The 15064-nt window shown below is 36.9% G+C and overlaps 2 protein-coding genes across 2 annotated transcripts; one reads left to right on the top strand and one right to left on the bottom strand.

The window, feature by feature from the left end:
* The first annotated feature begins 5675 nt into the window (after positions 1-5675).
* Positions 5676-8816, top strand: LOC146168471 (phosphorylated adapter RNA export protein-like). The gene is made up of 6 exons (XM_083389092.1): positions 5676-6070; positions 6155-6245; positions 6735-6982; positions 7051-7174; positions 7250-7330; positions 7962-8816. Exons 1-6 carry the CDS (start codon positions 5763-5765, stop codon positions 8217-8219), a joined length of 1110 nt encoding a protein of 369 aa, XP_083245218.1. The 5' UTR covers positions 5676-5762; the 3' UTR covers positions 8220-8816.
* Positions 8817-12058: 3242 nt separating this feature from the next.
* LOC146168472 (uncharacterized) lies at positions 12059-14571 on the bottom strand. Its single transcript, XM_083389088.1, has 3 exons — positions 13546-14571; positions 13060-13287; positions 12059-12659 (listed from the first exon to the last, which is right to left on the bottom strand). The coding sequence occupies exons 1-3, from the start codon at positions 14556-14558 to the stop codon at positions 12449-12451; spliced, it is 1452 nt and encodes a 483-aa protein (XP_083245214.1). The 5' UTR covers positions 14559-14571; the 3' UTR covers positions 12059-12448.
* Positions 14572-15064: the final 493 nt, after the last annotated feature.

The following is a 15064-nucleotide window of genomic DNA, read 5'->3' on the forward strand; positions in this document are numbered from 1 at the left end:
TGAATTTTCCAACCGTGTAAGTACCAGTTAGCACTTCGTTTTTCGATCACCTTGTTTCCTTGGTTGTTTAACAATGTCAAGTAAATACGCCATAATGTCCTCAAGTTATTTATTGTATTGTAGTAAAACCCTTTCTATACAAAACATTTAAGTCGAACAGCACGAACACTGAGGTTATACAAACAATGCTTGTTCTAATATTTGGGAATGGTGGATAGGAGTAGCGCTTGTTTTGCCAAAATAAGGTTGCTGTTAATTCACGTTGTCGCATTCACGTCCTTTCGTACGATGAAACGTAACTTTGTAAAACATGAAACATATTAAACTTGCTGCTTATTCACTTATTAAAAAGGCACGTCATTCGGGGTCATAACTAAATTCGTGTTTGGACTTGAACGAATTGAATAATATGTTGCGCCGGTCGATAAGTCATTAAGCTTTTACTGAAGTATGTTATTTCACCTATAGTGTCTTGCCATCCTACCTATAACTGGACTCGTTGTGCGTAGGCTATTAATTAATCTTTTCCTAGCCTGAAAATCCTAAAAACATAATAATTGTATAAAATAATAAGGAAATTTAACACAAACATTATTTCCCGCACAACAAAAGTAAACCGTAATTAACAACAGTTAAACGTGATGTTCTCAAACTATTGAGCTACAAGCACAAAAATAGGCTTTTTAAGAATTAATCGACAGATTTTGCGATCAACGTTTCAACTTGATTTTTTTTTAATTATTGTATATGATTAGCAAAATTCTATAGATTTAAAGGTTTAAAAAAATTTGTAGTCTATTCCTACACGAAACGAATTTAGGCTAAATACCTCTCGATCGGCATTTCAGCTTATTTTTTGTATATTTTTAAAAGATATCCAAAAAAGTAGGCAGAATCAGTTATCGTGAAAACCACGTGCAACGGCGATAATTGTGTTTTCCGTAAATCCAATTGATGGGGTGTCTTCCATTGGCAACGCTTGATTTAGCTTTGAGTTGAACGTTGGCGTTCCGAACTCCAAGCGAATGCTTTGATGATTCTATAAACTGTCTCGTGACGTCATTTCCAAACCGATCGTTTCTCCAAAAGCTGGCGCCTTGCAGGGCCAAAACAACACCGCAATTCAAAAGAAAGTCTATTATGGACCAATTAGACGTCTGTTGACCAACCGGAGGTTTCGTTCTCGTAAGGTTGACGACAACGAGTGTTGGAATTGTAGTCGTAGCAGATGATACAAGGAAGTAGTAATTATGACAAATCTTAACCTTTTTTAAACAGTGTTGCACTGAATATGTTAAAAATGGAAATCACCTTGACCCTTGCAAGATAAATGTCGACCATAATTCCTGATCAGTAACAGCAAAATAATCTAGCAAAGCTAGCAATTCAGGTCAGACACATTAACCAGATCTTAAAAGATATATATATATTTCGCCAACTAAGGCATCGTCAGTATATCTTAATTCATTCGAAGGTTGGCGAAATATATATATATCTTTTAAGATCTGGTTAATGTGTCTGACCTGAATTGCTAGCTTTGCTAGATTATTTTGCTGCCTTTTTTAAACAGGTTTGAGACAATTGCCGAAATAACTCGTTGAAAGTACTGCGAAAATAACCAAAAGGATAAATCGCACAACAGATGATCTTCAATTCTTCTTCCCCCCTATATGGTATTCCACATAAACGTGGTTTAATCCTTTATTTACGCCTAACAGTAGCGCAAAAATTTAATGATTGAACTCTGGTGTTCGAGAAACGCTTTAGGGTTAGTAGCCAATGTCGCATATACGGGCGTTTATGTCGCATATACGGGCGACTGTAGGTCGCATATACGGGCGAAGATGTCGCATATACGGGCGACTGTAGGTCGCATATACGGGCGTTCGCATATACGGGCGAAGTTCTCTGCCAAAAGTACTGTGTGGTGTAAGGCGTCGGAATGGCGTTCTATCAGACTTTAGTTGGCCATTATGAAGTGTTTGTGTTGCCCGACAGTTATGACGTCATACCATGTCTTTATGTGGTTTTAATAATCTACATACTGCATGTGAGTATACTATTATTATTGCAATATCGTTGCCTTCTTTTAAGGAATCCGCGGTATTTCACGTTTTACAGTATTTTTTTATGAGCCTAATTGATTTCTTTAAATGAAAGATTATACGATTTCGCTGCCAAATTTTTGATTAGCTTGCTCTATATGGAAATTCACCACGGAAACACAGCCATATTTTATGACGGTCATCTAACCGACAGGATATTAAGCAAATTGGTAAACACATTACCGAAACAGTAATCGAATGTATGATGTAACAAAATAACCTTATATAAACCGTTTTCTTATTTCATAGTATTTATCCAATACCGCACAAATGTATTTTGGGTGTGTTAATTGGCAGCTGATATATCTTTTAGCAAGAATCGCTAGGAGTGTCAGCATAACAAAACATCTATCCACGACCCCGTACATCCGATGTGCAACAGGGGGCTCAAAACTACTAAGGAGTCTGTGCTGCCCAAAATCAGCCCAAAACAATTGAACAGAAAGGCTATATCAATGCATTGCTGTTTGCCTTCAGGATAGTGAATCAAAATCCTACGGAATTTTCGCCATGAATTGCACTTATGTTGCTTTCGACGGAAAACAACAAGCTACTTCTGCAATTGAAACGGCCATTCCGGTTGAATGACCAGATTGACATCAACTACTACGATTTCGGACGATGAATCAAACATTCCATGCCAACAGAATCAAACATTCCAAGCCAACATGTTAAATAAAATGCGTCTCTGGTCGTTGAAACCTCGGTGGGATACGATGAGTAGACGCCCCGCTAAACTTCGCAGGAGGTCGCAGGCAATGGCAGCACTTGTCGACAGGTTTTCTGATATTTTCGGCGAATCTCCGTGAGACGTTGACTTTATCAAGCACCGCATTATGCCGACGGATTTTTGGTTCTGTTTGGGGTGATTGTTTGGTAATGGGTGGGGTTAAAAAATAGGTTAGTGTTGAAATTATTAGGGGAGTTAGTGCAGCATCATGCGACTGCAACGTATATGCGACCTATAGTGGTTAACAAGTCAGCCGAATAAGGGTAATTTACTACAGCACTTGATTAATGTAACGTCATGATGAAGACATGATATGACGTCATAACTGTCGGGCAACACAAACACTTCATAATGGCCAACTAAAATCTGATAGAACGCCATTCCGACGCCTTACACCACACAGTACTTTTGGCAGAGAAATTCGCCAGTATATGCGACATTATGCGAACGCCCGTATATGCGACCTAGCCAAATATGAGCTATTTACTACAGCACTTGATGAGTGTGACGTCACGATGAAGACATGATATGACGTCATAACTGTCGGGCAACACAAACACTTTATAATGGCAAAGTAAAATCTAATAGAACGCCATTCCGACGCCTTACACCACACAGTACTTTTGGCAGAGAACTTCGCCCGTATATGCGACATTATGCGATCGCCCGTATATGCGACATCTTCGTCCGTATATGCGACCTACAGTCGCCCGTATATGTGACATAAACGCCCGTATATGCGACATCGGCTGCCAACCCCTCTCGAGAAACGTCGGCGCGTTCTTGGTGAAACGCTTTTTGTTATGTAGAACAAGGACGGTGTAACTGTAGACAGTGCGTTAGATTCCATATGTAAATAAATAATAAATTTGCCACAGAACGAAACATTGTTAAAACAAAGACGTCATAGCACGGATGTGTATATGGAGGCAGTTTGTCTTGCTGTTTCAAATCTTCCACTACATCATCATGTTGTACGGTACATAAATCGTTTGGAGTTCGGAGCTGTTTTGATAAAATTAACTAAAAACTAATGTATAAATATCCGGTGTAGTTGGGTTCGACCACAATCTCTTTGGTCAGACTCACTGCACACAAATCTCAGCATTTAAAAAGGAATTGTGTGGTAAACCGATTTATTTTAAATGAAATATGTTCGCGGCATATTTAGTCAGGCATGACTCTTTTTTCTATTTTCAAGCCATAGAATATTAAATACTAAACGACATTGGATCTCAGTGACGACTTCAGTCTTCAATGTCGTAGAGTAACTGCAACTACATCACCGTTCGGTAGATATGACTTTGTACACTCGTTTTCATTTATCAACTGTAGTACCTTGTCAAAATCTTAATGGGTGGTTGGTTTTCATCACAAACACATGCTTGTGTGTTTTGTGACATTTTAAGCTCATTAAATGATGGACCTGCTAATGATATTGCATTGCAGCCTATGTCAGACAAGATATTGAAGTTCAACGAAAACTTAGCTGTTTTGAAAGATAAAAGACCAGCCGCAACCCATCACTATCTTGTAGTACCTCGAAGTCATATTTCAAATCCGAAAACGTTACACAACTTACAGCATGCCAAGTTAATTGAGGATATGCATCAGTTTGGAAAATCCTACATTGAAGAAAACGTTCAAGTCGATCCTAGCAAAGAAGTTCGTTACGGCTTTCACTGGCCACCTTTGATTAGTGTGGACCACTTGCATATGCATATTATATATCCCTGTTCTGAATGTAACTTCCTAAACTCCCAGTTGTTTAAACATAACTCTTCATTTTTTCTCAGTCCTGAAAGGCTAATCAACATTATAAAACTTAAGTCTTAAACTTAAATTGTAATCTGTTTCATGCAACTATTTTTAAATGTTGTAAAAATATCCATTTTTATATGTGTGTTTATATATTCGTTGCAAATTTTATACCTGTTTAGATGCATTTTAAAAATTAATATATTAGTTTGTCTAACAAGATTCACAGCATGCCAGCAATAGTATGTTCTAAGGAGTTAGCCTTAATTGTGAAAGTTATGAGGCCATTTAATGATAGGTGATCTTAACTGTTCTGATTAACCTTGAAGTTCAACAATGTGTTTGTGTTTACCTTAAATATAAATCTATTTTCTTAATATATATCACTTTTAAAATGTTTTAGATCTGTGATAAAAGTAAAAAATTAATTGCTGACATGGCTGAATTTACACAAAAACTATCAACTGCTTGTTTGTTTTGTCAAATTTCTTCTGGAATCAATGAAAATCGGTGTCAGAATGTGTTGACTTTCAATGAAACAATGTATGTGATCAAAGACCTTAAACCTGCTTCCACCCACCACTACCTCACTATACCTCGCAGCCATGTCACTAATCCCCAAACTCTTTGCAAACATTCCGATATTACATTAATACAGAAAATGGTGAAGTTTGCAAAAGAATATTTAAAATCTGTTGAACCCCAGTACAGTGACAATGATGCTAGAATTGGCTTTCATATCCCTCCTTACACAAGTCAAGAGCATTTGCACCTCCATATTATATGGCCAGCTTCTCTAATACATAGCAGAAAATATCAAGAAGGTTATTGGTACTTTGTAGACCCACAAACTGTTACTGAAATGGTAACAAAAAAAATAAAAAAGGAACAGGGATGATAGTGTTTTTTAGTTTATATCCCATTGGGTGCCGCAGTTTATGTAAATCAATGTATACAAGTGTATATCTTTTAAATGTCCTGTGATGTATTGTTGATTTGAAGATATTATAATCATTCTTCTATTGTCAAATTTTATTTTTGTGTATTTTATTGATTGAACCATCTATATTTTAACAGAAGGATCAGTTATATGGATAATAGTACTCTCTAAACTAACTCTGGAAGTTTTAGTACTCTTTCTCTGTATAGACAATATAATCTAAGGCTGAATGGCAGCCACTGAACCATACAGAACATTGCCAAAAAAGGAGTTTGACTCTTCATCAGAGGAGGGCCAAATTACTGATGATGACTCCAGTGATGAATGCTCTGGTAAACGCATGAAGATATCAGAAAGCAGTACAACATCTTCTTTACTTTCAAACCAAAATGCAACTGGCACAAGTGGTGCAAGAATGCAGCCAAATATTCGACCTAAGCGCAGAAACAACATATGGGGATCAGTACTAGCAGACCAGTCATCAAATGAAATATCGCATTCTTTTGGAACAGTTGGAATGAAACATTTTATGTCAAGGTTATTATTTGTTTATTGGGATGTAAAAACATAATGCTAGCATTCAAGGAAGCTTTAGTTTTTATAAAAATTGACATGTTCCAGGGGTCCTGAATCATTTTCATTGGAAATAGCACACAAAGATCGAAGAATGGAAGACCCGGCTTACAGCTCTTCTTCAGATGATGACGAACTGGTAATTTTTTGACAAATTGAACAATGCAATAGTGTAACAGTGTTTCTCTGTAATTTTTTTTTGGCTCTGATAATATTTATATAATTTCATGCCAAGATTTTCTTTTGTGTTAGAAGGCTTATTACTGTCTAATTTTTTTATTTTTTTTTACATTGAACTTTTAAGTTAAAAAATGCGAAAATGGAGTTTCACCCTTTTTTGTTATTTTGTGAATTTGTTTAGATTAGAATTTTGTAAAATTAAAACTGGAATATATTATTAAGATCAGCTATACAATAACGACTCTGTATTATAGAAAATCTGTATTGTCAAACTGATTGTGGTACTAATGCTACTTTACGATCCAATGTTTAAAAATCTAGGTTTTATACTTAGATCATTTTTGCTAAAATCGTTTGCAACTCAATATTGTCAGCATAAATACTACAGTGCTCCAAACAAATTACCAACAAATACTAAATCGTGTAATGATGAAACACTGTTTTGAAGGAAAAGGAAAAAGAGCCAACAATTGAAGAGGAAATGGAAAACTACATGATTGCTAGACAACATTTGAACAATCAATTTAACGAAAAAATACAACCTAAAAAACAGAACCTTAAACGAAAACGACCTAAAAACCGAAAACCTGGACAGGTGCCAAAGTACCAACCCGGACAAAAGGTCACTTTAAATAAGAAGGTTAATGTTAGTCCAGCTGACGCTGAAGATATTGTAGCTGAAGAAATAGCATTCAGGTTGAAACATTTATGTTTATTTTTGCCGTAAAATAAATTTAACTTTTATTATTTTTGCTTTATAATAGGTTATGGGAAAAGAAAAAGGAACTCATTAAAACTATTGTTTCAGTCATTGGAAATGAAAAAGCTTTATTCCTGTTTGGAAAAACAGAAGCCCTTGAATTAGGTGGTGGTGTCATGACAATGAAGGTAGGATTTTGGCAAAGCGAAATATTTACTTTTATTAGAATTCACATTCTATTTTTATAATCTAATTTTGCTTAGGGTGACAGAAGAAGAACACCTGGAGGTACATTTCTCTTTCTCCTTAGAAAAGATCCAGACGTAGACCAAGATATGATAAATGTAAACTTATAATTATTGCTAATTTATTTAGGTGACTGTTTTAAATTAAAACTGGCTTCTTTTAGGTGATAAATATGGACCTTTTAAGCAGTTTTTTTTTTAAATTTAGTCAAAACCCATGTGGGGCGTAAAGGTTTAATAGCAGGAGCAGAGATGAAACACTCACTGATCCAAAAACTTTTTTCAAGTTGCAAATATAAGTTTTGTGATAATAATCTTGAAAATATATATTTCTAGAATGGCTATGAATGTGCAACCCTAGAAGTTTAAGAAACACCGCTTTAAATCATAATGGCTGCAGGTTGTAGTACCTACTTACGTATGGGCTTATGTAGAGGTTTAGATAATTGCTTTGTTTACTTTTAGTTAGCTGTTTGGCAATAGAAAGTTTATTTAAATTCTATAAATTTGCCCAACTTACCAGTCCATTAGTCTATGTTTACAATCAAATGATTTTCTTAGAATGTAACTATTTTTGTTATAATGAAAATTGAACCTGTGACTATTTGTGGATAATCTTTTATTTACCAATGAGCTATTAAGTATATTTTTTAAAACAGACTTGCTCAAATGCCCACGCTGTATCTATTACACAAACCAAAGCGTTAATTTTCTACTTTTGTGATAACAGAAAATCTTTGAAGCTGAGTCGCTACGCGAAAAAGAACGCTGGCTTGCTTCAAAACAGGCCATAAAACAACAGCGCGAAGCTTTGAACGTTGGCGAAACGCCGCAAAATAGTCCATCCACCTCCAACGTCAACTCAATAGCGACCGCTAGCGGTTCTAATCTTGTCGTACAATCACCGCACTGTGCGGATTTAACTGAAGAGACACGACTGAGCGATGTCGAGGAAAACAGCTGCGAGGCTGCTGAAATGTTTCCTTGATCTTTTTGATTTTGTGACAACATCCAGGAAAGTTTGAAATACGCTTGTATGGCGGCGGTTATAAACATGAAGCGAATGTGGTCAAGCCAGTGGGTCAAATAAATCTACGGAATGATGATTAATTTGATCGTAGCTTGGGACATTTGTTTTGATTCCAATCGGATAATATTGCAAGATAGTCGCCATTAAGTCGTTGAGGGGGTAAATGGAAGTCATAGTGACATATTGATGAGTGTGCGCCACTATAATATAACCTGGTCGATTCACAATGGTTTCTTACTGGTTTACTTTTCGATGTGATTTTGAAACTTGTTTTACGACACATTTACAAACTGCGCCAATATACCACATCAAAACTATAGTCTGCAAAAAATAGAGGCTCCCGACAATGGGATTTTATATTTCGGTAGGCCTATATATTTTGTGCCAGGTGTGTTTAAAATTGTGCAAAACTAATTGTTTAGGTCAAATATATTTTCAATTTAATTAAATTTTAGTACAAGCACCACCGCGTGTTTCGCCTTCTATTTGCCTTATTTGAGGCTGCGCTCTAAGCATAGCTATTACCTCTAAAAATCTTTCGAAAAATGAAGTATTTTTTTCGTTAACACCGACTAGCTAAAACGTTGAAACCTTAATCCAGTGGTCGGCAATCTATTTTTGTCGCTGCCCAAACTACTATTTTCAGAGCTACTGAAGGCCCACTACGTAAAACACTATGAAACAGTGGCGGATTCAGGATATTTGACTTTAAGGTGAAATATTACACGGCGCCTGGATGCCCAAAACATTTCCATGCCACAAGGAAAAGTCCTATAAAACGAGGAATATACGCGCGACGCTCGAAAATTTTTTTGTTTACATATCGTTTAAGTTTAAAAATTCTTACCACACCAACTTTTAAAATAATGTTAAAAGGAGAACGGCCATCACGCGGCCTACAACTACATGATAACACTAAGCTATTCAAAAGTAACTCGCGGCCCAACAGTTTGCCAACCACAGACTTAATTACAGCTGAAAGCAATAATAATGTTGTTACACATTTTCTCTGTGGCGGGGCGAAATTATAACTAGTTAGCACAGTGCACGTTCGTACAAAGTATCAGTACGCATAAAAGCAGGGGGCAGGTACTGTATTGTATACGCAAAGCATTTGCCTCATTTGATATACTTGTAACAGTATGCAATGTCTAAAAGTCAGACTTTTCTGCCCTTGGATGCCCTAATTGTCGTAGATCTTTTGCTTAGAAATGCACTAATTTCTAAGTTGGGGTGTAAAGCTGCACCACGATAACGTGCTGATACATTACTCAATAAATTACAGCCGTTCTCGCTCCTCTGCCGTTTCTTAAAACTATTACTATTACTATTGAAAGGCAGCGTTGTCTGATGACAATGAATGGGCTTTTAGCAAGTAGTCAAGCGCCGCTGTCATTATTCTTGGTGGTTCCTTTTCAGTGTCGTTAGCGATTTCATTTTAAGCGGATGTTTGCGCGCTTTCACGTGCCTGGGTAAAACCGCCACGAATAGATCCTTGGCTCTGTGATTTTTAATTTTTGCCGACTGTATGATTTTCTGAAATTGTCACTTCAGCTTTTCTGCTTGACAGCCAAAAAACAAAATTCTCTGTCGGGGCATATAATTTATGTGCTCGTAATTTAGATAACATTGCCAATATTTTTTAAATTGCGCTTGAGCAATCGTCGTGTGTTTTTAACAGGGATAAATTATGGGAAAGCCCACGTTGCAGACATAAATCGTAAATTAAAGGAAAATATACTATTACAAGTTGACATACGCCAATCGCCGAATGGTACTTAATATGCGGTCGTCCAACCCTTTGGGTAATTAACCACCTCATGTTTACGTATATAGTGATAAATGGCGATAGTACACAGGCCACAAGGGCCTTGGTGGCGATAAAGGATGTTTATATCCTGAATTTTGTCTGCAGTATTAATGGGGCATTTCCCCTGCTTCCAGTATACACGTGAGATTAAAGAGTTGCCATCAGTAAGCACTGTACTCCCCGACGGGTTGCGAAGCGGATTTAGATCTTTGTTTTGTTCATTGACTACGCCCATCACGACATAACTGTTGATGACCCGAATATACAAAAGTAATATACCTGGTATTGCCATACAACAGGGGTTGCGAATCTTTTCATTTTGCGAGTCATACACGATACCCTTTTAATCCTAAAAATAGCACAATGGTGTTATGGGAGGTAGTATTTACGATTTTGCAAAGCTGTAAAAATTGCAGTAACTGGATATTTTGGGAGAAATTGCATTTTGTAGAGAGTCCATACAGCGCTGGGCTGTAGTCATTTATAAAAAAATTAAATATTCAAAGGATCTTTATGCATTTTAACATACCATAATGCAAAACACACTTTACAATCGAAGAATATTAGCCCAAACCGAAAAAAAATGCGTTTACAAAGTTGACGAAAAAACAAAGATTAGGTGGCAACTACCAACAAAGGTGTAAATGCATTAATGTGTCGGCGGGCGCGTTGAACGCGAGCCTATTAAAAATTTTTTTTGGGCTTTTTTCACTGGCCCCCCAAAATAATATCGCAGGCCAATAAAGAGTCCGCGGAAGAAATCCACGCTGGTCTAGGTTATTATTAGTCAACAATGTTGTTGAGACGGCTTAAATTCTGCGCAGACAGACAGTCTATTAATATTACTTGAAATTGGAGGTACGCGTTGAATTTGAAAACGGATGCGTGAGTTTGAGTAGTCTGTATATATCTGTGTCTTATTCGGGCCCTAAATCCAACAGTGCTTCGCGTATTTCCTTGGAAGACAGACCTGGGAATACACACTGTTTTCACTCGGTGATGAAGTGGTAAATCTCGATGATGTTACAACGCAACTTTATTCTCACATTTAACAACAAAAATATGGTGATCTTCACAACAATGGTAAAAGTGAAACGCCGACTCAAGTTATTTATTCTGGTCTTGTATTTTGTATTGTCTTCTTGTTTAAGTAACAAAAATAAAAAATGTAACAAAGTTTGGCCATAATATAATTGTAGTTTAATTGTCTATTTATTTTATAGTCGACACTTATGTCATAATTAGCGTGATTATTTTTTGACCTAAAAAATGAGAAATTAAATTTTGATCAGAAAATACATATTTTTGACAAAATTTTGACCTATTAGATATACATTAGACAACATATTGTTGTTTAAAGTAGTGCATTAGTGTCTTGGCGTCGTTAACCACGCGTTTTTGATGTTTGCTGACTACCGATCGAACGTAAATAGGTTATATTTCGGGTTTATGCAAAACTCATGAAAACGCTTAGTTAATATTTTTGTTTCAAAATAACAAACAACTACTAAAATGGCAAACAAAAACAACACGCTGGTTATTTTAAAAAATTGTTGTGTAAATAGTTGAAATACTAAGCGATTTAATATGTATTTTTAATTGATTTTCATTGGAAATAATTTTGACCTAACGTGCAAATTTTGACAAAATTGTGACTTTTTTGACAAGTCAAAAAATAATCGCCCAAGTCATAATATTTGTTGTCGTGTATGTAGTTTAATGGCCTATTTTTTATAACCACTTATGTAGATTATGTATAGCAGTAAAATGTTAACCCACTTTTGTTTTCTGAATGAAACAAGCAATTCAGTTTGTCATTTAAAAAAAATCATGATTTATTGCTGAACTCGAAATAAATACAGCGCTACGTAAATATAGAACGCCCGAACAACATTTGAATGACTCATAAAGTGGATGTGACTCATGTTCATTTAGGAAAACTAATGGCATTTAGTGGATGAGCAGTTTCGTTCATCCACTGGCAGCATGATAGACAATATGGTTGCAAATATTGCAGATTGAATAGAAAACATTAAAAAAATGGCCACGATTTAAATAAAAAGAAAACAGGAAACCCTCGCAGAATCACATTTCCATTTTATATATTAAACATATAGAAAACGTTCTAATCACCGCAGCTTAACAGCGTACATTTACTTATGCAAATTTATGTGCAACAAAAGGAAAATAAAAGTATAATAACTGTCATAGACAAAAACAACTTTACCACCATAGCAAATTGACGGTAGCCCTTAAAACAAGGTAGCACATCAAGTATAGTTTTTAACATGGCCCTAAATAATGCCCAACTTTGTTTTTGCGTCCTCGGCTTGAATTTAACTTCTATTGAAACCATTTCGATTTCGGAAAAACACGATTATTTTTCGGTTTCGTTGACGTTATTTATTGGCTCCTTTGCCCCACTGCTACTGTCTTCTTGAGGAGTTGAGGAGTTTGCTCTTAATCTATTGTTGGCCGCCTCCCGTCTCGTCTGAGCCATGGTCAGAATCAGTCGCGTGGTGTTGTTCGCCCTAGCTCCGTTTCCGGATGTGGCAGTCGTCTGGGCGTGTTTACGCTTGCTAAATTTTCTAAAAACAGCAGAAACACGATTAAGGCAAACCGCACCCTATAGTTGAATTAAACCATAGCCCTTTAGCGGGTTCACCATTACACCGGCGGCAACAAGTAACACTTGGGTATATAAATAAAAAACTTGAAAGTTCTATATTTTTGTATTTTTATTTGCTACTGACAGCGTGTAAGACATCAGTTCCTTAAACGATTTGAAAGTTTTTTAACTACAATTTTATTATTTTTACCGTGTTGCGGGGATATTTGTTGTTTGTAAAGTTTGTCTGATCCATATCTTACTTTATTGTCAAAAAGGCCGAAAATTAAAATAATGAAAAGGCTTGCCCCGACTTAAGAACAAAATATGAAATTAAACCAACCAAAGAAAGCCATAAAGAATATACGATTGACGTTTACCTGGCGCAAAGCGGCAAGATCATGTTGGGCCAATCTCGGAATGACATGATTATGCAAATGATGTTGATTAGGAGATTAATGTCAAATATAGCGAGATAGACAAGCTCCGGTACGATGATGAGCATTTGTACCACGGTGAAGACCACATCCGACAGCACGCAGATGAGAGTCAGAATAAATGCTTTTCGAATAAACAGAATCACCCGGCGCCCTTGTTGCGTTTTGTTTCTGCGAATTTTATTGTAAGATATTATTTATTTGTGCGACCTTTTCAAAAAAATGTTTAGTTAAAAAGTTCAACAGTTAAACACAGCATTTTTTGTGACGCATATTGAATATTTCAATAGAATATGCGATCAGCACAGCTTTAAAAACAACGAAACTTAAAAAAACGTATTTTTCAACGTTGTTACCTACACCAATTGAAAGCTCATGGCTGGTACAATTAAATTAGCAAGTATGTCGGTAGTTTCGCTTAACGTTTACCTCTTAACCTTCTTTCCATCGGATACAGTTGATACTGTGCTGGATGTTCTACTCCGTCCCTTTTCCGCTAAATTGGTGCCGATTTTCTTCAAGGCACTTGGCTTTTCTTTAGGACTTGTGTTCGCCGTCGCTTCGCCGCCCTTCTTGTAGAAGACAAACGGCGCCCTAAAAAATCTCGTCTTCGACTTGTAACAAGGATATTCATTCGTTTGTTGATCGGCGTGTGATCCCTGTTGGGCAGTTGGAAGGGCCTCAGGTTCTTCGCATTGAGCGTGGCCATTCGTGTATGTTTCCGAGACCGACTCGCGGCGGTCGTTGGGCGAAGATGCATTTGCAGACCGATAACGCTGCGTCTTCTTAGTGAGCAATGGGTAGACGAAAAGCGCCAGCAGACTGAGTTGAAACGAAACCGTGAAGCATACAACCAGAGTTGGCACAAGATCGAACCCAGAGCTGGTAGCGATGTCGCGACAGCCCTCAGGCGAAGCGCGGTAGTCCCAGCCAGTCATCTGTGGAATGACGTATATAACTGTGAGCACAGCGCCTCCGCTTAACATGATGAAGAGTGTTGCCCAACTGATGAAGGTCACGACTGGATTGAGCACATGAGAGAGAACCGGGTTGGCGTAAAATATACTTTGTCGCAACCAGAGGAAAATATAAATCGGGTAGAGGCTCAGCGAATAGAAAACAGTGCTGACTGACACAGAAATAATGCAATTGTCGTCACTCTGCCAGCCTGTAATGGCCACTGCTTGGTCGGCTGCAAACCTACAAACTGCCATAGAAACGCTGACCAGACACATGCGGTAGAGCATTTTGCCCTTTTTGCCTCCGATTTCACGTCCTGGCTTGCAACGGGTAATCGTCGCGTACCGGGCAAGGCATATCAGCAGGTAAATGGCAAAGACGGTGACGAAGCATATCACAGATTCTGCAAAGATCCAATAGATGTCCATGTAGGGGTCTTCGGGAAGTTGTACTAAAACGGTGATTGTTTCCCCGGTCGACATGACACCAGAACTACGGTTTGCCGACATGTTAAAAGTGTTTGTTTAAAGGCTTGTTTAATGCAGTTTACCTATATTCTATGAAACCAAAACAAAAAAGGTTGTAGTTACGCATTTTAAAAACATAAATTAATTGAAAATCATAGTTTATAAAAAAATAAAAATGTTAACAAAGCGCCAGAATACTAGGTAACTTTTGCGAAAACAAAACAAAAAATAAATCTGATTGCTTGTTAACTTGAAATCTGATTGCTTGTTAACTTGAAATTCTTATAAATTTTTTTTTACGTTTTGTTAACCATTACGTTCCACAAAAATCAAATGTAAATGCACCGCAACTCATTTTAGCAAACGTTCAGCCTAAATATTGTTCCTAGACCTACATAAAGACGGTTGACAATACATCTCTCGGCGATACGACCCTTACAAAGCTTGTAACACCACTTCCCCAGACTAAAACTTAAAACAAGACTGCTACTGTTAAAACCAACAACATTTATATTTAAACT

Source organism: Ascidiella aspersa, chromosome 1, assembly GCF_963924565.1.
Source record: "Ascidiella aspersa chromosome 1, kaAscAspe10.2, whole genome shotgun sequence".
NCBI lineage: Eukaryota > Metazoa > Chordata > Ascidiacea > Phlebobranchia > Ascidiidae > Ascidiella > Ascidiella aspersa.

Excerpts from the sequence above, each read along its gene's own strand:
- LOC146168471 (XM_083389092.1), top strand. The coding sequence starts at position 5,763 with ATGGCAGCCACTGAACCATACAGAACATTGCCAAAAAAGGAGTTTGAC. Across the intron at positions 6,071-6,154 it reads ATGAAACATTTTATGTCAAG|GGGTCCTGAATCATTTTCAT; the intron begins GTTATTATTTGT and ends GACATGTTCCAG. Across the intron at positions 6,983-7,050 it reads GCTGAAGAAATAGCATTCAG|GTTATGGGAAAAGAAAAAGG; the intron begins GTTGAAACATTT and ends GCTTTATAATAG.
- LOC146168472 (XM_083389088.1), bottom strand. The coding sequence starts at position 14,558 with ATGTCGACCGGGGAAACAATCACCGTTTTAGTACAACTTCCCGAAGAC. Across the intron at positions 13,288-13,545 it reads GATGGAAAGAAGGTTAAGAG|AAACAAAACGCAACAAGGGC; the intron begins GTAAACGTTAAG and ends TAAAATTCGCAG. Across the intron at positions 12,660-13,059 it reads ATCTTGCCGCTTTGCGCCAG|AAAATTTAGCAAGCGTAAAC; the intron begins GTAAACGTCAAT and ends TGCTGTTTTTAG.